A 25,172-nucleotide genomic window follows, 5' to 3' on the forward strand; every position below is an offset into this window, starting at 1 on the left:
TATGAAATACATAAACAAGTATTTGCATAAAGTATTCGCATAATGATATACTCATTCACCCATATGCCAGTTATATATAAATATATGTATTTGCTTATTTTTCAGCAAGATTAGGTTAGATTCTTTTGTAATAAAGTAGATTTCTTGGTTTTTCTCATTTCTGATGTAACTGAACTGAAGTAAATAGACTTTCATCAGAAATATGTTTGGCTCTCTGTACTTAAATTAGTTTTGCTTATGATATTTGAAAACAATATATTATAATCAATATAGTCTGAAAGTCTAATTCATCATACATGTTTTCTTTGAGATTGAGTGTACTAGAAAATATGGACCTGATTCTTCACTGTAATGAGTGCCCTCAAATCCTGTTTGATGGCACTCTGCACTTCAAAAGAGTACCTCAGCATCTTGCAGAATTAGACCTTGCGCGAAGAAGGTTTTCATTTGTTATTTGAATCTTCTGTGCTAGATGCCTTGTTCTTATTCTGAAATAAGAAGGAAAAAGCAACTCTCTACCATGCTGAAGAATGTGGACTTCAGAATAAAAGCTGATCTATTGTTTGAATATTATGTATATATATATATTATATAAATTGATGGAGACTAAAATTTCATAGTCTCAGAAAGGAAATTTTTAAGCATTCAAATTAAATTTTCAGATTTCACTATTAGTTGAATTTCAGTAAAGGGACCTTTTTCATAGCAAAGTTTGAATATCTGAAGTCTTTCTTAAGTTATACATTTTAGAGAACTACCTACAGTAAATAATGTTATCCTGGTGATATCTGAGAGGACGCTGATATGAAGCCAACAGAGAAATCTTTAAGGACTTTACTAATAAAATATAAAACCAAAGTGTAGCTAAACAGTATGTTTGGAGTGGTGTGTGTTATTATTAAAACCAGATACTTGATACCACATGTAGCGCGAGAAATGATTGCTTCTGTCTCATATGATTTCACATAGTTTCTTCATCCCCAAAACAGAATCTAATCCAATTCATGTTCTCTCGTGTCTAGTACCCTGAATTGATGGTTGCATCTTATAACAATAACGAAGATGCTCCACATGAGCCAGATGGAGTGGCCTTAGTTTGGAACATGAAGTTTAAGAAAACCACACCAGAATATGTTTTCCATTGTCAGGTAAGATTCAGTAAGCCATTCATTTCCTACTAGGCAAAACAGAGTTTGCTATGCAACCCATCTGCCTATTGCTTGGATGAAGAGGCTGAGGTTAAAAATAGACAATTTTGGAAAAAGTACAAGCAGCAGTCTAATGTTTTGAGAAAGCATCAATCCTTCTGAAACAATAATGCAGCCCTGTCAGGGATTGAGTGTCATTCTCTATTTAAAACAATCCCTAAAAGAATTAGTTTATAAAGACCTTGCATTTATGAAGTAACTGTGGTGTACCACTTCCTCATCCAGGCAGCAACATATGCTTTCCCACCCACGTTCACTTCCTTGCATCCTCTGTGTCCCAAGCTGCCTACTCTCACTCCTCTGATGTTCAATGTAATTTTTCAACTTTAAAATGCATAAATATACACCATATTTCTGAACATTCATTTTACTGAGATCTTGGTAAAAATGACTTAAGCAATATGAGGATTCTTCAACAAATTAGCATTTGACTATCCTATGGGCTATCCAGCTACCATTTAATTTCACTCAGTGCTATTGCATGACCAAGCCTCTTCAGAAGTCTATAGACAATTTAAAAATAGTCTGATGCTTCATTTCCTTGTGCATGTTTACACTTCTTTCCCCATTGTTTTTCTATTTCACTTGACATAGCCTGAAATCATCTGAATTTTCTGCTCATATGCTCCATTTCCATCACATTGCCCAAATGATGGAGCATGGCTTGGGTCAAGACTCCAGCCCCTTTATTAATACCCTTCCATTGTAATTATTTTTGGAATCCGGGCATGCAAAAAACATGTGGAAAAGTTTCAGTTTGTAAAATTTTACAATTGGGGATTAGTAAACTGCAGATTATGCTGTGGTAAAAAATGCTTCTTTTGGAAGAATATGTATTACCTGGCCAGCTGTGTAAACTGAGTGGTCATTTTACATTTAAGGACCAAACATCTTTTTGAACTACATTTATGTTTGGACTTTGGTACATTATCAGATGTAACATAGTGGGAGGGAGTTGCTAGAATTGGAGTAACTGCTTCAACCTGATTAAGTAACCTTAAATTCACATGTTTTTCTAATTTACTATCCCAAAAGCAACTCCACAAGAAGCTGGGCCTGCACAGTAAATATGCCATACATATTTTTATCTTTGAAATAAGAACATTTTTTTTTCTTGGTATCCTATTTGGCAGTCTGATATGTCCCTTCAACACATCTGAGAGCATGGCATCCTAATTATGCTCAGATCATTTTAAGATATTAAAGTGGAGAAAATACCCATTGCATATTCAAAAGGAATATGGTTTTATTCAAGTTAACGGCCAGATTCTGACCAGTCTTGTATGGGAAGGGGAATACCTTCCTGTGAGGGAAAGACCAGCTACAGAGAGAATAATATACCCCATGAATTAAAAATCTGCCAGGACATGCACTTTATTTAAAGCTAAACCAGCTCATGGAAATGAACAAGCATTGAGCCAGATTCATCCCTCCATGGGAAACCATCCCCTCAAGGCACAAAGATGTCTTCAAGATTTGACTAATTGAGTTTCTTCTTACTTCTCCCATAGCAGGGAGGGGTAGATCTCCTCACTTTCTGCCATGACATAATACAAGCATTGGGTCTGGACCTGTGAAAATCTCTGTCTTTCGGGATAGTCATGTAGCACAGTGCCTTCATGCAGAAACTTGGGTTAATTTCTCCTACAGTGACAACAAGCTCAGATTCTGTGTCTATGGGAAATATTGTGTTGCTGTGACAGGATATCCACAGACATGTTGATGCTCATGTTCTCCAGTGCCATTTTAAGTTGGAGCCAAATTTGAACCATGGTTTCTGGAAAGGTATCACATAGAATTTCTCCTGTGTCCCGGATTGGCTGAGCATACCCCATGTGAGTTAGAGGGGCAGCAGAAAGCGTTTCACTTGGTCTCTTGAAGACAGGCTGTTTTAGCTGAGCTAACTGATTCAGATGGAAAATACCAAAAAAAATGTATGCTACTCAGAGTCTGGAAGTCAGTTCTCTAGATCATCATGTTGTTATTCTATTAGTTAGTGGAAACCAACTGTGTTATTATTTAGCCTCGTATCATATACATTACAGTTTTGCAAGGGAAACATTCCCTGACTCAGAGTCCTGATTCAGCCACTTCACTAAGTCTTGTATCAGCTATGTCCAGTTTTCCTTCAGATCCAGCTGATACTGTGACTGTTCAGCAGTTATAGGTGAACGTACATTCTTCATTACAGCTACATTGCCCAGGCATGACAAAAGTTCTGCCTTGATCAGTTGTCCCCCACCACACCTCCCCATCCTTTGTCTCTGTATTTCCACATATCTGAGGTCTTGGAAAAACATCCATTGATCATAGGTAACCAAAATGTCCTATGCAGGCAAGACACCTGATCTGCTCACAGCTGTCCTCCCAAAGTGATCACATATTATCTTCCACATAGACTCGATAGACAACACCCTCCATCATCTTCTACTCCACTATGATCTTTAAACTCAGCCTATACAAATATGTATATAATGACTAGAAATACCACCACCTCTATTTAGTTCACCCTGTAGCCATCCAGATATGTAAAAGCTATTTATGAGTAAAACATAGATAAAGCTGTAACACAAGGACCTACAGGTCTCAGGCCTGCATGACAATTAGCTTAGAATAGCTAAGGCAGTGATGACATAGGTGGTTACTAGGTAAGTTGTATTTAACCAGTAGATTGACCTTAAGTCACAAGATAAGGAATACAATAAATGAGTGGTACATGATAGGGAAGGGCAAAGGGAGGTACTGCAGAAGTATACTTTTGGAATTTTAGGAAAGTTTAAAAGTATGCTGAACTTAACCAAAATGTACATGTACTAACTGCAGGTGTACCATGGCAACTAATTGATGTAAGTGCTAATGAGAATAATGTAAATGATTAATTGACCTAGTGAAGATAGGGACCCTAATATTGTTATGTGGAAGTATGTACAAGGAAAGAAAGTTGAAACCATCATTAAATATTATAAGATATTGTGGGGGGCAGCGTAACTGCCTATGAAAGCTAAGACCCAGCCTGTGGGCAGTGGGATACGTTGGAATGACCATATGCAGATCGCTTCACCTATTCTGGGGTTCCCCAAAAGGGATGATGTGAGTATGCAAGTGTTGGACAATGTTGTATTGGCTCTATCTCCTTTCCTATATTATAGTGGTTGTGATCCTGTTGATTTGACAAACAAATTTTATAACATTGCTAGTCAGAGAGCACATAATGGACTGTGCTCCTCAAGGTCCTCATTCTGTTGACAACCTCACTTCTGTAGCTAATTTGGAAGCAGAACCCTTTCAACTATTGCATAGTAGATAAAAGTGAATATCCGCTTATCAATCAGGCTACAACACTCTCAGTATGCCTCTGAGATACAGCAGATGCAGGCCAGATATGTACCCTTTACTTTGTGCACTCCATATAAATCAGCCACACATGCCAGAGTACAACATTAATAGACACAGGCTGAAGCCTTTCTTTTTCTGCATGGAGGAGAAACAGGAGCTTGTACTTGAGTTGAATATATTGCATATTGAATTGTATTCAATTACATGAAAAGTTTCTAAAATTGTTGTAGTACCTATGAATTTCCTGGACTCCTTGTTGTTATTACCAGTAGGTACATGCTGTGTGGTGATGTTTGATGGTGGAACCTTCACTTGATGTGTGGAACCTTCACTTTTTTATGTTCTGATCTGACTTTCAAATGTTTAGTGTTTTCAACTTACAACATGCTGTATATAACATTACTCTACATTAACAATGTATTTTTGAGGCAGATGAAGTGAGAGGGAGAGATGGACTTTTTGTTTTTTTGAATTACCGCATTCCTTCCCATTTAAATGCCTTTTTTATATCCCCTAAACCCAGAATTATATTTTGCTCACTAGTCCAAGTTCTGGTTCTAGTGAACCCACCTGATCATCCACAAAATCAGACTTTGCCTTTTGAATAGCAGCTTTGTAATGAGATTCAGACATGAGGAAACTGGACATTACAGATGTGAGTGTCTTCAGACTGCACAGTCAAAGAACCCAAGCAAACTAATTCTGAGAAAAAAATTAATACATTTATGAACCCATTTCAAACCAAGCTCTAGGAAATACCCCCCATATATGGTGTTATAGCATCAGCAGCAGTATGCTTGTGGAACCTCTATAGACCATTAATCAGATAAGTGAACTTCGTCGGACAGAACCTTAAATGATTTCAGCTTTAGAGTAAATTCTGTGAATGTTTGAAATTCCATGTCAGGAGTCATAACCTTATTTCTATATCTTTTCCAGTATATATTAAAGATGGTTATAAGTAAAATTCATTAGAATGGAGTTTAAAGCTTTTTAGTGTTTGGTGTTTATTGTAATCTTTTGTGAGGCCATTGGAATTGCCATAGCTGATCACATCCATTGTCTGCCTTGTCCAGTATTCTTTCTGAAAGTGGTCAGTACCAAATGCTTCAGTGGAAGGTTTATAGTTGCCACAAGGTCAGTTATGCAGTAATCTGTCAACAGAGGAGTTTTTTCCTAACACCAGGCAGCTAGGCTCAGGTTTTAAAGAATGTTTAGGCATTGCTGCATTCAGTATTGCAATGCCTAGCTGATTTATGATCCAAAGTCTCATTGTCAAAATTAGGGCACTTGTGGAGCCAAAATCCCTGTGACCGTTTATACGATTTAGGCTTCTGAATTCCTAAATCACTTTTGAAAATGAGATTTAGGCTTCCAAATCAGTTAGGCATTGCAATGCCGAGTGCAGCAACACCTAAATATTTTCAAAAATCTGAACCCTAGTTGTTAGTTATGTCCTGAAGCATGGGGGCTGATGTCCCCATAACAGACCTGATGAAGAGCTCCGTGGAGCTCGAAAGCTTGTCTCTTTCACCAACAGAAGTTGGTCCAATAAAGATATTACCTCACCCACCTTGTCTCTCTTATTTTAGCTATTGTAACTGGTGATTATATTCTTGCTATTCTTATAAACAACTAATTCTTTTTAAAATCCTACTAAGTACTTTGGCCATAGGTGCTGGAACTAGGAGTGCTGGGGGTGCTGTTGCACCCCTTAATTTGAAGTAGTTACTATCATATACAGGATTTAGTTTGGTTCAATGGCTCTCAGCTCCCCCACTATGCAAATTGTTCCAGCGCCCTTGACTTTGGCTCATTAATGTAGTGTGGGTGGCAGTACGTTTCACAGACTAATTATACGTTGTGTAAAATGTTTGATCATTTTTAAATATGTTGCTTTTTTATTTCTTTGACTAGTCCCTTCTTATGTTTTAGAAGGGGAAAGACTAAATAACACCCAGCTCACCTTCTCTCTATTATTTATTATTTTATATATTTCCATCACATTACCTCCTTTTCGCCTTTCTTCAAAACAGAAACAAGACTCCTAGTATTTTTAATCTCTTCTGATTTGGAAATCTTCCTTTGCTTCATCATTTCTTCTTTTTACCTTTCTCTGGACTTTTTCTCTTTCTAGATATATATAATGACATGCTGCTGCCAATATTTTAACAAGGGAGTGCCACAAATTGTTTCCTCCTTTAGCTCATCATAAATCCCAGCACCACAAGGGTGCATGTGGTGGTAGAAGTGGAGAGAAAGGGAAGAATGAGGGACATGAGTTTGTTCATTTGTTTTCCTATGTAAGCAGAAATGTTTTATCGGAAACATAACCAAAGAGAGAGGCAACACCCCTTCCAAGGAAAGATTTGTTAAATGCTTTTCACGGTGAGTGTTCTTTGGTAATCACAAATATACTATGCATATTGATAATATAGAAGAGACTTCAGCCTATGTAATTTCAAATGGGATGGGTTGGGGATCCTCCCTCTGGAACATCATGAACTCCTAGGGCAATGAGATACGTTCCAAAGGCAAAAATGTGCACTTTTAAAGTATTGTATGAGGCCCCATGGATGAGCCATTCCTTGGAGGGATGGTTTGGCAGCATCTAGAGAGGGAGTGAATTGCAGCATATCACATTGACTCTCTCTTCAGTTTGGTGGCAGCATTTTAACAAGAGCTTCCCAGGATTCCCCTCCCCCAGCCTTTTTTGGATGGGGATGACCAAAACTGACCACAGTGGGCCTGAACATCAGCTGGTATAAATCAGCGTATATTCAATGGAGCTACACTGACTTACACTACCTGAGGATCTGGCCCAGTATTCAAGGTGATAGCATACCCAGAGCATCAATTCATAACAGTATTACAATATTTTCAGTCTCATCCTCTACTGCTTTTTTAGTAGAGATTAATATCATTTTTGGTATTGTTTTCATTGTGCAATTAAGTGATAACCTCTGGATTATCCACAAGTGCTAAGGTTACTGTTACTCATTGTCCATTGTTTATGTGTGATTAATCATCTGTGTCCCATGATGTTGTTTCTCTTCCCTGATAGGATGACCTAAACTTTAAACAGGATGCAAATCTAAACAAGCATTTGAGGCTTTGCATCCCACCCAGACCTATACTATCCCGGGCCATACCAGTTTTGATAATCTTTTTCAGGTCTGGGATCTTCGTCTGCTCAGGTATGGCAATGCTCTGTCATTCGCTCTCCTGTCCCTGGACCAGAAGAAGGCATTCTACAGGGTGGCCCATGGGTATCTCCTAGGCACTCTGCATGCATTTGGCTTCGGGCCCCAGTTTGTGGGTTTTCTCCAGGTGCTGTACGCCTCCACAGTGTTTGGCTCAACTAGACCCTGACTGAACCTGTCATCTTTGGTCGAGGAGGGGCATCAAGGCTGCCCGCTGTCAGACCAACTGTACACTCTGGCCATCGAGCCCTTTTTTCTTCTCTTTCACAGGAGGTTGACTGGGTTGGTGCTCCACGAGCCAGAGTTGTGGGTGTTCCTGTCAGTGTAGGCTGACAACGTGCTCCTCGTGGTCCAGGACCTGGACATTTGGCATGGGTGGAGGCCTGCCAAGCTATCTCTCCGGTGGCCTCCTCTTCCCTGGACTGCTGGGTCAAGAGCTCTGGCCTGATGGTTGGGGACGAGTGCAGACAAGCTCCTCCCACCCATGCTCCAGGTCACCTGGTGGAGTGTGGGTCCGTTGCTCTATCTAGACATCTACCTTTCCACCACCCATCCCTCCCCACCAGAGAACTGGCACAACTTGGAGGGCAGGGTGGCTAAGCAGCTGTGGAGGTGATGGGACTGCTCTGATGCCTTTCCCTGCAGGGGAGGGCACTTGTGTTTAACCAGCTTGTCCTGTCCATGCTCTGGCACTGGCTCAACACCCTGAACCTGCAGGGTAACCCGGCTTGCCTTGAGCAGCTAACTCTGGAGTTCTTTTTGCCAGGGCTGCACTGGGTCTCTGCAGAGATTCTGAGTCTCCCCCTGGAGGAAGGAAGACAGGGCCTGCTCTGCCTCCATGGTCAGTTCCATGTCTTCTGCCTCCAGGCCCTGCAGAGACTCCTTTATGGTGCAGGTAGTCCATCATAGCACTGTACCACGTGCCTTCCTATTTCTCCTCCGAGGGCTCTAATTTAACCGGACCTGCTGGACTACGACCGGGGTGTGGGGGAGGCCTGGGTGTATCCACTGGTGCTTAGCCGACACATGGGACTCTCCACACCCCCTAGGATGTACTCCAGGAGGTGAGGGCAGCCTTACCTTCCACCTCTTGGGTTTTCCTTGAAGGGGTCCTGCGGGAGCATGCTCCCCGCCTGCCCTTCACCCCTGGCCCTCTGGATCTTGTCATTGGGCCCCGGCCCCATGAGCTCCCCACAGCCACTCCCTCTGCGTAATCTGAGCCAGCTGCGTGAACTGCACCTATCCCAGCTGTACACAGTCATGCTCCACACCTTTCATTTCTTCACCCTTGTGTCCCAGCCCAACACCAAGTGGCAGGAACTCCTACCATCTGTGGAGGGTGAGGCGCCCTGGTGGGCCAGTGTGTATTCCATCCTGGTTCCAAGGCCTGTGTACTTGGTATGGTTCACACACACACCCAACTCTTGCCTCTTTTGTGGCGTGAAGGAGAACCTGGCACACATCTACCTCACATGCACCAGATTGCAGCCCCTTTTCTGGCTCCTCCAGAACCTTCTTCTCATGTTCTGGCTGCCCTTTTCCCCACATCTCCTGATCTATGCACACCCCATCCATGGCCCCACAAAGTCACAAGACCTCCTCATCAACCTTCTCCTGGCGCTGGTCAAGGTGGCCATCCACCATACCAGGAGGAGGATGTTGGGAGGGAAGGTGATCTGCAACTGTGGGACCTACTTCTGCTCCTCCCTTCGCTCATGTATCTGGGCAGAGATCCTCTGGGCTGCATCCATTGGCTCCCTGGATGCTTTCGAGGAGCAGGGGGCGCTGTCCCGTGTTCTCTACTTGGTGTCATCCTCTGGCTCCCTGCTTATGAACCTGTGACCCTCACTCCTGTCCCTGTTTGTCATTAGTTGTCCCCCCTGTTGACTTGAGATCTAGATCCGGTAGCCCCTACCCATAGAGAGGGGCCTTCAGATGTGAGCAGGCTTGCACCCGCCCACCCCAAGACCCTCAATAGGGGTTGTTGTCCAGCACTCTGGCAGAGATCCTGCCAGCGGATCAGGGAGTAGGTACCTAGATACCAGATTTTAAAATAAATCAGTTACTTCATTAATGAGGGGGAGAGGAAGCCAGAAGCTATAGGTATTAGCTGACTAGGAAAGAGTTACAAATAGGTCAAATTGAAACTTCTTTTCTAATTTGGTGGACTCTTTGTGCATTGTTTTTTACACTATATAAGAAGTTCTAATCTGTAATCGAAGTGACAGCAAAAAAAGTCATACACTTTATTTGACTATATTTTGATTTATTTTTTAGATGAATACTTGAGCTATTCATTGCCTATTTCTCTGCAGTGACTCTTCCAAACATCTCAGAAGTGCAGTGTTATGTACAAATATGACACTGAAAATCACAGAGTCATAGAATCATAGGACTGGAAGGGGCCTCAAGAGGTCATCTAGTCCAGTCCCCTGCACTCATGGCCAGACTAAGTATTATCTAGACCTTCCCAGCAGGTGTTTGTCTAACCTGCTCTTAAACATCTCCAATTATGGAGATTCCACACCTCCCTGGGCAATTTATTTATGGGAGAAGTAACTTAATTCAGCATATTTTCATGGAGAAGAGGCTATGTGCAGCAACTTTTATTTCAGTAAGGAGTAATCATTTAAAAGTTCTTTCAAGGAGTCAGATTGACTTTTATCATAATCACAAACAAATATTTTTTGCAGTTTGGCATCTTTAGTAGCAGCATCTATTTCTGTCCTTTTCCTACAGTGCCATGCAGTCATACTTACTTGGTAGATTCCATGTCTTTAGTAAACTGTCAATTTTTTGTGGGATATGGGCCTTGTGTTTTCTATTTTAATTTCAATAAAAGCTGTCCATGCTTGGAAAATATTGGTGGATTGAGTATAGTAATCAGCCACTTAACCACACCACAAAATGTTTCATTCTTCCTTAGTTTTTCTGTAGTGGCTTCTATACACTGTTATTAAGTTATGTGTTTGACCACTCTTCATTGCTTATCTTGGTGTGGTCTTCCCCTTTTCAACTGAATGGATGGAATCAAAAAGGCATATCTTAGAATTAAATGCACTGAGGTAAGTGAACGACTATATTTAGCGGCTGGTGTTGGCTAGAGTTGCTTTTTTTCCCTCATTTGGTTCCTTTGTTGTTGTCTGCTCTTTCAAAGTCAACATAAATTCCCTCAGATATATTATGTGCTCCAGAGGCTTGTTTTCCAAAGGTGCTGAGCACCCAAATGCACAGGAGGTGTGTGTGTGTGGGTGTAATGGGTTAGCGAGGTGCTGAGGTAATATGTGAAACTAAAACACTCCCTCTTTTTTCCTTCACTTCAGCCTACTTCTCTGCTGAAGCAAAGACCAGAGCTCAGTCCTTCCAAGACTTTTTTTTAAAGTATTACAGTGGCAAGAGGAAGTGCCATACAATTTCTTAAAGAATAAGATTTAAAATATAAATATCTGCAGCTAGCATTTGCAATACTTGTGCAAAGTTTTCTTAAACAACTTTCACACATGAACTCTGTTGGTGTTTTCCCACCCAGGTTTCCCCATATTGTTGCTATTACATAAACTTCTGTGGAAGGTATACCTAAGTGCACACACATATACACACCCCCCTCTGATCTTTTCACAGAGATGCCCTCTGAGTCTCACATCAAAAATGCACGTCACCTAGACTCCTCAGAGTCAGAGGAGACTAGCAGCTCCATAGTTCCCCTACAGATCCCTTAGAATTTCTTCAGCATCAACGGTCCAAAGATCTTCATGGCCAGCAGAGTCAGTAGGTGACAGTCTTCTCAGCTTCCAGAGAGACAGGGAGTCTGTAGCCTTGATCCAAAGTGGCACAGGCTCTAAGATGCAGATCTCACCACATGTGCTGTTATCTGCTGAGTCCACAGGGCTGTCTCCAACTCCCCTTTATAACCATTCCCTACTGAAGTCGAATTGGCTCAGCTCTCAGATGGTGGATGGCTGGAGCCCAGCGTACTGTTTGCCCTTAATGGAAACCCACTGCATAACTTCAGAGGCAGCAACTAAGCATGCCCAGTAACTACCCCACACTGGTTCTTGTAGATGCCTCTGGGCCCTTCTAACTAAGTACTCTGCTCTGCCCTGTTCTTGGCATGTGTGCACTAAATCAGGATTGGGAGAATTTCACAGTCTCCCATGAAATGTCCTCACTGTCCACAATTGAAACATATATGTTCTTCTGAATGGGGGGAAGCAGAGATTGGCCATGTTATCTGCAACTAAGTCAACTGCTCCTCTGCTCAGAGAGATTTCTCTTTCCAGCCTATTTCAGAATTGCTCTCCCCAGTACCGGATGTTCCTTTATCAGCTAAAGGCTACTTTAATTAATGGGTCTCCCCATCCCTGCTATCTCTTGATGAAGCTTTCATTCTCTTTTTTTTTTAATCTGAGAATTCCTTCTCAGTTGAACTCAAACAAGAGTTCTGCATAGGGAATATTTCTATGTCTGCCATCTGGATTAATACCCTTGATCCTAAATTTGGTTAGGAGTGATTCATGCCAACAACCTTGTAAAAACCGATCTTGCATGTAGGAGTAAAATTCTGTGTCTTTCACTCCATCCTGAGAATTTCTTGGACTAATATATGTAATCTTCTAAGGTACCCAGAAAGTTGATCTCGCGTATATTGATAAATTTCAGGAAACTGCGCCTTAAGCTCTGATGCACTCACTATACCTGCTCTTTTCTATTGCTAACCTAGCCATCTTTCCTTATTTCTCTTATCTATTTAGCTTGCCTCTAGCCATTGCCTAGTAAAATAACTATCAGTTGAGCTACTTTTGGATTTTTGATGGTTGTGAACGGCTTCCATGGAAGTCAACAAGAATTGCACTGACTCATTCAAATGTGGAATGTGACCCATGGGAAGTGGTTTAGCTGTCTCTATTGAGACCAAGGATATCACCCGGATGAAATGTTGTAGGCCAGGACCATATCCTACAATTTATGTTGACACTGAACCTTCACAGTTATTACTGTAGTCCACTGGTTGTATCAGCTGCTAGAGTTAAATGAAAAGTAATTCATATTTTTCCACAGTGTCTATCAACTCGAACTCCATTTGAAACTGACTTCATTTCTTTATAATAAAATAATGGCAAATTTCATAACTCAAAGTGTGGGAGGAAAATCTCAAGAAATCTATGATGCCATTAACATTTAGCTCTGTTCTGAAAGGAACTGTGTCCCACAGAGCTATATCCCTTCCCTTTTGTTTATCTTTATACTCCCAATACCATCCAAAGCGATTTTTCATTATAACTTTGATATATCATTATCTTGAACTGAATCTCACCTTTATATTCTCCTGTAAAGCACCATGCATACCAAGGCTACTGTGTAAATTATAACAACATAATAGTATGCGGTCCATGATGTGTGTGCTAATACAAAAATGAGTGTTGTTTCAAAATTAGTAATTAACACCATGACTCATATGAACACTGTTGAGAAGAATAAAAACAAAAAGAGAGAAGTCAGCTAGCACCAGAATGCTCCTTTGCTTTTAGCAATGTTTAGCATCTATCTCCTTATTCATTTGAAACTCGGATTTTCAGTTATTAATCAAAGAATTAAGAAATGACAAGATATTGCTTTTCTTGGATAGAAAATTTTATAAACAGTTACAGCTAAGAGCCTTTTTTGAGGGGGGTAGAGTGTGACATGTTTGAAATGTTATGCTGTCATTTTTAGCAGCCGTGTTTCACTTTTTATGTGTTAAAATTCATGATTTGTAATGAATCTTTACCAACAGCATTCATTTCCTCTGCTTAAAGCTGCAGTATTCTTTCTATTAGACCTGATTTAAAGACTATATCAGCCATGTAGCTTATGCTACACATTCTATGATTTTAAAAAATGTTCCAAATCCTGCTTGTCTGATCACTTGCACTGATACCATTTTGAATTACTGCAATTTAATATAACATAATTGTAGAAAACCTAACCTTTTCATTTTCAAAGTTAGACATGTAATATTTTTAAAAGCTTTAGCTACCTAAGCAGGGTGGGGAGACCCCATTCAAAACCTCTATTTCATTAAAGAGAATTATACTGATATTGATGGTTTGCAAAAACCTCAAGCGGTGACAGAATCCATGAAGTGTCCTGAAAGGGATACCTTTGCAAAACCATTTCTTCACAGATGCCTTAAATTATTTGATGCTTAAAAAAATACGACATTGTCAGTTTGCTTTAGAATTTGGAGCAAACTTTACTGATAAAAAATACAGATTTGATATACTGTCAGAAAAATAATCAAATCATGTGATTGCTCATGTGGGTGTTTAGTACATTAGGCATTGCAGATTTGGATACATTTTAAGATTTAATTTAAAATGTTTTATGGAGGAAGAAAAAAAGCATAGCTTTTTTTTAGTTAATATGATCATTACAGTGAAAAATTGTTCTTGCACATCTAAAACTCCCGCCGCAATGGGATTCTGGAGGGTGCAAGGAATGCACTATCAGACCTGAAATCAATAAGTAATAGAAATCTCTCTCTGCAGAATTTTTTGCCATAAAGGACATAAAGCACTGTGCAATTCCCCAGCCATACGGCAAATGATAGATAAACAGCCATAAGCATGACTGTTTTGTTTAGGTTATGTAACTGTGTTCTCTGTGTAAGCTACTTCCAATAGAGTGCATTTGGTCCATATATGAGTAAATTATTTTACCTTATGTTTTTGTGTCTCTGTGGGAGCACTATGTGAACAGTGAAGTCTCATACTGTGTTACCTGGCACAAGATGCAGAACAGTTACTCTTTTGAAGTGCTCTAAAGTCCCCAAAAGCCAAGGAATCCATCACTAAAAGCCTGACTCCAACTGTCCCCTACCTTAGGTCTAAAATCAACAGCTTCCCACCCTCTGCCCCCACAGCTGGATGGCTGGCAAACAGCTCCCTGAAAAGAACTTTTGTATAAGGACAACATTAATTTAATGATGATTAATACCCCTTGCATTCCATAAAGTGAAAATAAAAGTATTCACTCACTAGTTGAGATGCTGAAATTGTCAATGGAAGATTTTTCAGAGAGTGGCAAAGAACCTTTCGAAAATTAACAAATAGGAAGTGTATGTATTCTCTACAAGTAGATTTTAAAACTGTCAAATAATAGGTGCTACATATTCTGTTCTGTAGGATGAGACATCATTTACTGGAGCTCCAAAGATGATAACTAATCATTTCATTTATGAAGCAATTCTCACCAAGGCATTCATAGTGTCGTACAATAATTTCATCTACATTATATAAACATAATGCAACATGAACAATATTACAAAAATGATGACATACCTTAAGTCTAACTTGACAAAAACTGGTGAAATTCTATTAAAAACAGGATTATATCTTGAAAAAGTATATTAATGTCCTGGGAAAGAAGTTAACATCCAATTACTTTAGTGTGAAATGCCAAACTAATGTTATGTGTGGAAGAGCCAGAATGCTTTAAAAAAATCTCATAGTGGAGGTAATGAAAATATTTTCATTATCTATAAAACAAAATGCATTAGGGTTGGATTAACATCTATCATTCATTCATTCTGGCTGTCCTTATAACAAGTATTTTTAGTGTTTTTGTGGCTGGGTTATATATTGTTCCCACTGTATGGACACACACTAAATCACTCATAATTTCATGTGGAGAACATGGTTAATCTTTATGATCTTGTGTTTATAATATGTAAATGGAGGAATATTTGGATTAGGCTAACAGTACACAGGAAATGTACAGTATTGCTCTTTGCTGTTAGTTATTTGGGTTGAATCCCTAAGTATATGCACTGGAGTAATGATGCATTGTCAGAAATATACATGGCACAAAAGACATCCTGTCATTGGTGGGGCTAGGTGACCCAGGGCAGGCTATATGTTGTTGCTTATCTGAGTAGCAGTAACATGTGCACTGATGTTGTTAGCTAGCACTGGTTGGTGATGTTAGCATGCATGCTGGTGGCCCATAGCCTCACCTCATTCCTCTAACTCTGAATCACATCTCCATGGGCTGTGATCCATATCTGAACACGTTTCCGGGGTGCAGCTGGCAGGTCACCCTTCTGTCCATTGGCAGGAAGTTGCTTGTACCTCTTATAGCTCACAGTAGGCCAATTTTTCTCCTTGCAGTGTGCCCAGAGAAGGCCCTTCCTCCTTCCACACCATGCACTTTATCTATTCCATGAGGGGAGGAAGAGTGTGTGTGGGTGTGTGTATGCATGCTCATGTAGTATTGTATGGAAGAAATGTGATTTTTGTCTTTATGATCCAGGCGAACTCATCACGAATGAGTGTAGGATAGCCAAGAGTGGATACTGAGGGCATCCCTAGTATGAAGAACTCTATGGTAGTCAGGTACTGGCTGAATCTTGTAAGTGCTCGTTTGTAGTTTTTATAACATTTGATTGGTTGGTTCATTTTTAAGTAATATTTTAGTAAGAATCAGCACAATATTGCTTTTTGGGTAAAACTGGACTTCACTGAAACACACTTCTAACCTAAGCTCTTTTTTTTGCTACTGAATTTTCCAGTTCTTTAGGTATCAAAAGTTTAAACCGAGTTGGTGTAAAATATCCACCAACAGATCTCTAACAGATCTCATGAGGCCCATCAACCCAGAGTTCTACGCTGATGGAGTTTAACAAGCCCATAGGAGGTGTGTGTGCAGGGAGTTACACCTGGGTGGGATATAGGGTAGACAGTGGAAGAGACTGAATGGGTAAAAGGTGAGGCTTTCAGCCACATTTAAAACGGTAAGTGCCTAAAGTTTTATTTCTAGTTAGTTATCAGTGTTTAAAGTTAAGATGGGGAGGAGACTGCCTCTTCTTGTCCCCTTCTTTGCCCTCCTTTTCCTTGTAACTGTCAATCCCCTTCATCTCCAGGCCTTTCCCAATTCACTGAACCATGCCTCCTGGCAGGGGTGGCTCCAGGCACCAGCGCGGCAAGCATGTGCCTGGGGCGGCAAGCGGGGTGGGGGTTGGGGGGGGCGTGCCTGTCACCGTGAGGGCGGCAGTCAGGGAACCTTTGGCAGCGTTTCTGCAGGAGGTCTGCCAGTCCCACAGCTTTGGTGGCAATTCGGCAGCGGGTACAACGAAGGCGCAGGATCCTTCGCAGGCGCAGGTGGGCAGATCCACCCACAGAACCACCGCCGAATCTGCAGGACCGGCGGACCTTCCGCAGAAATGCCGCTGAAGGCTCCCTGACTGCCATGCTTGGGGCAGCAAAATACATAGAGCCGCCCCTGCCTCCTGGCTTCCTGTACCTTTTATGATGAGCCAAAAAACAGGAAACATTTCAAGACATTGAGAAAGAAATTTTCAACTCCATGAGCCAGATCCTCAGCTGGTGTGAACTGGTAGAGCTATTCTCTTTTACACCAACTGAAGATTTGGCTTCAAAATTTTAACATTTCTTTTCTATTTTTTCCAACTTCTCAGAAAAAAAAATGTACCTGGGATGAGATGTGAGGCCTGTGAAATTTCAGAGGAATAGGATTTCTTCTGTGAAGTTGCATAGGTTTTTTAAATTGGGCTTATACTGAGAAGCTTCCTTCTTAACTAGAGTGACTACTGTTTCTCCATAATGCGCTGTATGTATAGAGCTAGTATATACATATTGGAACTGTGTCAATCACGGACAAAGCAATAATAATCCTCATGTTTCTTCACTGCTGCTCAAACACAGATTTCCCTGTGGTGGTTTAGTCTGAGATTCCACAATACAGCTGTTTATTTGTAGTGATCTATCTTTCTATCAATGTTCCTAATTGCAATGTTCAATTAATTTTCAATTTTTTTAATTACCCAGTGACACCACTTGTAAATGATACATTACTGGAAGTGATGGCTTTGGGCAAATATAAAGTCTGTCAATCTTAAGTAGAAGGTATAATTAAATCAAAAGATAAGAAAAGATTACTGTAATTATTTTGACAGTGAACTGATAAAAGTTTGCCCAAGTGACACAGACTAAGGAGTACAAAATGTCAACTGCTTAGAAACAATTAGAATAAAACAAAAATTAAACATATATTAAGGAGGCTCTATACCACCTATGGGCTTCTCTTCCTTCCCCCTTAAATCTGAGGTTATCCAGGAGCCAGTTTGGCCCCAAGTGTAAATTAATGCAGCCTCAGATACTTCAGTAGCCACCAGGAGACTTTTCTGCCCTCCAGGGATCACCTGAATGTAAGGGCGTCTCGACCAAGCCCACTCTGTCAGCCCATCCACATGTGGAGACACCTTTCCACAGAGGCCCTGAATCAAAACAGAATCCCTGTTTAGGAAAACTCTGAAGTACTTACTTAACTTTAATTATGTTCTTAAGTTAAGGACATGGTTAAGCATTCTCCTAAGGATGGACTTGAGCATGTGATCAAGTGCTTTCCTGATCATCCAGCCACAAAGCGCAGCCCCTGCCACTGTTTCTCTGCGCCTGCCCAAGGCTACTATGCCCATGTAGAAAAGTGGGTGGGCATGGCCCTCCTGCCCCCTCCCCAGTTCTGGCACTCCTGGACCCCCGGACTACGGGGGGGTCCAAATGTTCTTTGTGCCCAGGGCCCCAATAAACGTTAATCAGCCTCTGCTCCTGCCTCTTCCATGTGTGCCAGAGATCACTAGAGGAGATGGTGAGCTGGTTTGGACTGCAATGCAATCAGCATGTATGGCGGCTTGGATAAGAACAAGTTGACGAAAGCTCAGTCCAGATGGAAGTGATACTGGTAGGTATGGAAAAGGTGTGGCAGGAGGCCTGTGTTTTCATTATTCAGGGGGTAAGTTCACCCATTGTCAGTGAAGTTCACAGTTTAGGGGTACTTTCGGACCCCTGACTGCTCTTGGTTTTGCAAGAAATAGCAGTGGTTAGAAGTGTTGTTTTGTATCTGAATCTGGCCAGAAGGTTTCAGCCTTACTTCCGACCTGACCCTGCCACAGTTATGAATGCCTTTGTGGCCTGCAGATTTATTGCAAGGTGTTCTACATAAGGCTACTCTTGAAGTCCACTGGGCCTGGGAATAATATGCACTGCTCAACAGTTTTAGCTATAAAGAACATCATATAATTGTTCTCTAAAGTCTGTGCAGGTTCCCAGTTTATTTCTGGCTTCACTTAAAGGCTTTGTTTTTCACCTATGAAGAGCTACATGGTTTGGTTCATGGCTGCCATAGTCCTATTATCAAAAAAAAGGAGGAGTCCTTGTGGCACCTTAGAGACTAACAAATTTATTTGGGCATAAGCTTTCGTGGGCTAGAACTCACTTCATCAGATGTGTGAAGTAAATAATACAGGAGCATAAATACATGAAAGGATGGGGGTGCTTTACCAAGTGTTAGGTCAGTCTGAGATAAATCAATTAACAGCAAGATACCAACGGAGGAAAAATAACTTTTGAAGTGGTAAGAGAGTGGCCCATTACAGACAGTTGACAAGAAGACGTGAGTAACATTAGAGATAAATTAGTATTGGGGAAATTAAGTTTAGGTTTTGTAATGACCCAACCACTCCCAGTCTTTATTCAGGCCTAATCTGATGGTATCTAGTTTGCAAATTAATTCCAGTTCTGCAGCTTCATGTTGGAGTCTATTTTTGAAGTTTTTTTATTTTTGAAGTTTTAAAACCTAAGCTTAGCCCATGAAAGCTTATGCCCAAATAAATTTGTTAATCTCTAAGGTGCCACAAGGACTCCTAATTGTTTTTGTTTGTTTGTTTGTTTTTTGCTGATACAGACTAACATGGCTACCATGGAAACTATAATCCTATTGTGTCAGCTGAGATCAGGTAGTGCTTCTGTTAACCGTCACTCTGAGTATGGAATTTGCTACTCCTGTTGGTCTGATAAAGCCCAATTCTGTTAGCTTTTGGAGGACTAGTGTTAAGTGGGCATCTGTTTACTCAAGCTTTTGTCCAGGAAGGAGGTGGTGGAATACTTTAGGAGAGTGTCAAATGAGCTCGTTCAGTTGCCAGTGATCAACAACATGTTATACACCTCTACCCTGATATAACGCGACCCGATATAACATGAATTCGGATATAACGCAGTAAAGCAGCACTCCGGGGGGACGGGGCTGCACACTCTGGCGGATCAAAGCAAGTTCGATATAACGCGGTTTCACCTATAACGTAGTAAGATTTTTTGGCTCCCAAGGACAGCGTTCTATCTGGGTAGAGGTGTATTTATTTGTGCACCCAGAGACTTAGGGCCCAATCCAACTCCTATTGAAGCCAAAGGGAATGTTTCAATTGACTTCAGTGTATTTTGGATCAGGCTTTTCCTAAAGGTTACAATGGGCCAGATTTTTAAAATAAAATACTTTTAAAAATCTGGTTCATTCTGTACAAAATGTCTGAAGAGCTATATTTTCAAAGTGGCCCCAACCTGGCCTCCATTTGTGTCTATGCAACTTTGGATATGCACTTCTCAAGCACTGGTCCATTACTAGATGGAAATGGTAGAATTATCAATAAACATGCAGAAAAAGCAGAAGTGTTCAATAAATATTTCTGTTCTGTATTTGGGGAAAAACAGATGATACAGTCTCATCATATGGTGGTGATAACATTTTTTTCCCACTCCACTTGTATGTCTGGAGGATGTTAAACAGAAGTTATTAAAGTCAGACATTTCAAAATCAGCAGGTCCAGACAACTTGCATCCAAGAGTTTTTAAAAAGCTGGTTGAGGAGCTCACTTGACCATTAATGTTGATTTTCAATAAGTCTTGGAACACTGGGGAAGTTCCAGAAAAGTGGAAAAAAGCTAATGTTCCAGTTTTTAAAAAGGGTTAACGGGATGACCCGCGTAATTATAGGCCTGTCAGCCTGACATCAATCCTGGGCAAGATAATGGAGCGGCTGATATGGGACTCAATTAATAAAGAATTAAAGGAGGGTAATGTAATTAATGCAAATCAACATGGGTTTGTGGAAAATATATCCCGTCAAACTAACTTGATATCTTGTTTTGATGAGATTATAAATTTGGTTGATAAAGGTAATATATTGACATAATATACTCATACTTCTGTAAGGTGTTTGACTTGGTACCACATGACATTTTGATTAAAAAGCTAGAATGATATCAAATTTACATGGCGCACATTAAATGGATTAAAAAACTGGCTAACTGATAGGTCTCAAAATGGAATTGTAAACAGGGAGTAGTCATAGAGCAGGTAAGTTTCCAGTGGGGTCCAACAAGGATCAGTTCTTGGCCCTCGGCTATTTAACATTTTTATAAAAAACTTGGAATAAAACATAAAATCATCACTGATAAAGTTTGCAGATGACAAAAAATTGGGGGAGTGATAAATATTGAAGAGGACAGGTCACTGATTGAGAGTTACCTAGATTGCTTGGTAAAATGGATGCAAGCAAACAATAAACATTTTAATAAGGCTAAATGTAAATGTATACATCTAGAAATGTGGTGTGTAAGTCATACTTACAGATTGGGGAACTCTATCCTGGGAAGCAGTGACTCTGAAAAAGATTTGGGGGGCATGGTGGATAATCAACTTAACATGAGCTCCCAATGTGTCACTGTAGCCAAAAAACCTAATGTGATACTGAGATGTATAAACAGGGGATGTGAGTAATAGCAGTAGTTTTACCTCTATTTTTGGCATTGGTATGACTTCTGCTGGAATACTGTGCCCAGTTCTGGTGCCTGCAATTTAAATAATAGAGGGTTCAGAGAAGAGCCACAACAATGATTAAAGGATTAGAAAACCTGCTTTACAGTGATTGATTTAAATAGTTCAATCTACTTAGCTTAACAAAGACGTTAAGGACTTGATTACAGTCTGTAAGTAACTACATGGGAAATATTTAATATTTCATATCTAATAATGGGCTCTTCAGTCTAGCAGAGAAAAGTATAACATGATCCAATGGCTGGAAGTTGAAGCTAGACAAATTCAGATTAGAAATAACATGTAAATTAACCGTTGGAACAAGTGATTGTGATGGATTCTCCATCACTGATCATTTTTAAGTCAAGATTGGATGTTTTCCTAAAAGATCTGCCTTAAGAATTATTGGGGGGAAATTCCATGCCCTGGGTTATAGAGGAGGTCAGACTAATGATGATTCCTTTTAGCCTTGGAATGTTTGAATCTCACTGACTCTTTAGTTTCCAATGCGTAAAATGTTCCTATCACTTAGTCTTTGGTGAATAAACAAATCTGACAGTGAACAGGTTTGACCAAAGTCAACTAGCTTGAACTCCTTCCCTTTCTGTACAAATGGGTGCTGCTCCCGTTCTGTAAATTCTATCACCTGCAGGCACAGGTAGTTCACAAATAATGCAAGTATGGACTTTGAGCATGCACAGGAGGCCCCTTTTGAAAAGTTGTCCAAAAATAAAGATACTGTATCTTTTAGAACACTTTTGGCACTCAGTCCAGTGTATTCTGTGGTGTTTGAAAAAGAGAGCTGTAGAGGTAATGGAAGAGAATAACTAAGGTATCTATTTAATCTTGTATCGTCAGCTTTTACTTATATTAAAATATATTTACTACATAAATCAGGGACTGCACATAAGGATGAAAATAGATATAATTTTCAAGTCTTAGTGGAAGTAGCATTTTTGAATGTGAGATTGATTTAAGGATATTTTGCTACAGTATTTGTCAGTGGTTTTAATCAAACTGGCCCTGAAATTCTGCACCAGACCTTGTCTTTAAGCAGCTATGGTGAGTAGAAAAAAACAAAGAATTTTCATATTTCTTTATGACCTGTTGGGAATGAAGAGTAAAGCATTTCAAATAGAGCTATAAAGTCAAACTTAAGATCTTTTGTTTCAGTTCAGTTATGGGCCCTTTGTGAATTATTGCAGACAATTCTTTATAATTTATCACACTGATTTCCTTAACTTGGACGAAGCCCAAACACAACTGAGGTAACATGCAGATTGAATTACTGCTTACTTAAAAGGAGGGTGGTCCCACCAGAGTAGAATGGGGTTCATTGACAGGCTGAGGACCTTCCTTTTTAGCTACCTGTGTTGTACTTAACCCTTTAACATTAGAAGCCCAGTTCAATAAAATATGTAATGACAAAAATGTTGAGTGTAGCATTATTTTACCTGCACATGAAAAGAGCTGTACACATCTTCTCTGGCAAACTGTTTAGAGAAATTCAAAGGTAAGATGCACATCTCCCTGTGAATTAGCTATGAAATGCAGTTGGTGTCAATGCTTTTTGGCATTGTTGAGTCCCCGGCTGCTGACAGCCATGTTGCTTTAAAAAAGATATTTTTTAAATTATACAAATTAATCTAGGAACAGCTTTACACAGGTATTTAGGTTTACAAAACTCCCACTAGATGCCTGTCTGCATCTTCAGGCACTGAAATACTTTTGTAAAGCTGGCTTCTCACTGGCAATTAGACAGTGTACAGTAGGGTTGGGAGAAGAGGACGGGCTGCTGCTTTGGATGATTTATGTTGCAGCTCCTTTAGTATTGTGTTTTTAAATTGTGTCACTGGTGCCCAGAGCTTTGGATGGGCACCTATTGGTCTGGAGCTGCTTTGTTTTATATCAAAATGAATACATAAATGGATCAATTTGGATCAGAGACTATAAATACTTTATCTGCTTGTTTTAGTGTGACAGTCATAAAGTGATCATTAAAACATTTTGTTTACATATTTAACATATTTTTAATGGCCAGTATTGAAGCAGGTTGGAAGTAGGTTTATATTCTCTTACACTGGATCCCCATACTGCCAATGACATAAAATTGATGTCACGTTTTACCAAAATAGCCACTGTCAGCAGCAGACTCAGAACTGTCAATGGAAAACTAAATACACTGGTTTGCCATATACCGTGTGCAACCCTCCCCATTTCTAAAGGGTTGTTCAATGTGTAAGTCAGCAGCACTCTTTTCAAAAGTGTTTCTGTTTATTCAGGGTACAAATTGCTTCTAAGTGTCTGACTTTTCTTATCAATGGGCTGAGTAAATGTTATGAATTATTTTATTTTATTATGGTAGTGCATAGAGACCTCAATTGAGGGCCAATTGAGCGAGACAGTTTATAGGCAGATAGAGATAGAGAGTCCCTGTCCCAAAGAATTTACAATCTAAGGTTTCAGTCCCACAAATACCAAGGCATGTGCTTAACTTCGTCATGTGAGGAGTCCCATTTATAGAATTATGGACTGCTTAAAAAGCTAAACAAAGGAAGTGTTATCTTCCTCCTTTAACAAATAGGGAACCGTGGCACAGGGAGATTAAGGGCTCGATCCTGAGCACACATGTCCTGATTAGGTAAAACTCTTAAGCTAATGCTTAACATTAAGCACTTCAATAGCCTCGTGGGCTTTAAGCACAGTCTCCAATTAAGTAAGGTGCAAAACACACTTGCCTTGATGTATTATGCTTAAAAGAAGTTCTCATTATTGTTTCTCAATGCTTCTCAAACTAACAATCTCAGAATGATGTTCAGAAAAGACTGCATGCTTACAGTTGTGCCATTATTTCGTAGCTTTGGTTTATGAAGTTGAATACCATTAAGGAATGTATTTTTAAAAGAGATAAAGCTCAGGTTCCCTTTTCGCAGGAGCAGTTTGTGGGCGTAGATCTGACATGTTCCTTTAACTACATGGTTTGCACCTGCAGACACACAGCTTAAGGTGCAAAACCTAATATTTGAGCCCGTAGTTGAATTTATAGGTATAAAAACTGATGCCTTTTTAAAAACGTGGCCACTGTGCTCAAATACAGCTGCAATACAATACTCTTGGATGCCAGAGCTGTTGCATACCTGCCTTGTAAACCTCTCTGAGAAGCAGCTAAGTTTCCTGACGTGCTGTTTGCCTCCTTTTTAAGGACTTAGTACTTTTTCAATAAAAATAAATTTAATTTGAGGCTACATTTCAAGTCAGTTGGTCTGATGGTAGAAATGGAGCAGTACCAGCTTTGGATTTAGAGCAGTCGTGTGGCTGAGTCTCTTGATGTAGCTTTTATGTGGTTGGGTGAGACATTCTTAGAAACCCCAAACATTTTTGAAGATCCTAAACTGGAGACATTCACAATTCCTTCCTCCCGTTTTGCCATTAATCCTTCATGTTTTAGCAAGCACTGAAGTTAATGCAACCTACACTCTTTCCTGTCAAATTGGGCCCCCTCCTTCCTTTTTTCTCTTGAATAAAGCAGTCTGTTCCTTCCAGTCCATACTCTTGTAAATCAAAGGGATAGATGTCAACACACGCCATACCCAAGTATAAACTTCCCTTTTTTAATTAAATGGGATTCTGACATTTGGTTTGAAGAAGTGTTTGTTTTTTTTTTAAATATGTGAAGGATATCAGCTGCTTTTATTTAGTTTTTAGTAAAATCTGAATTTCCTCTGATTCCACAAATAATTGTGCAAAATCCTTTTGGATGCCATTTCACAGTTCCTTACAGG

The 25,172-nt window shown here is 40.1% G+C and overlaps 1 protein-coding gene across 5 annotated transcripts in view; it reads left to right on the top strand.

The window, feature by feature from the left end:
• The window catches only part of DYNC1I1 (dynein cytoplasmic 1 intermediate chain 1), a 246,183-nt gene that overhangs the window by 155,569 nt on the left and 65,442 nt on the right, over positions 1-25,172 (top strand). For all 5 annotated transcript variants that reach the window (XM_039522378.1, XM_039522381.1, XM_039522377.1 and 2 more), the window contains one exon: positions 1,023-1,148. In XM_039522378.1, the coding sequence (XP_039378312.1) occupies positions 1,023-1,148 (126 nt within the window). The remainder of the gene's footprint in view (positions 1-1,022; positions 1,149-25,172) is intronic.

Source organism: Mauremys reevesii, linkage group 2 (genome assembly GCF_016161935.1).
Source record: "Mauremys reevesii isolate NIE-2019 linkage group 2, ASM1616193v1, whole genome shotgun sequence".
Classification (NCBI taxonomy): Eukaryota; Metazoa; Chordata; order Testudines; family Geoemydidae; genus Mauremys; species Mauremys reevesii.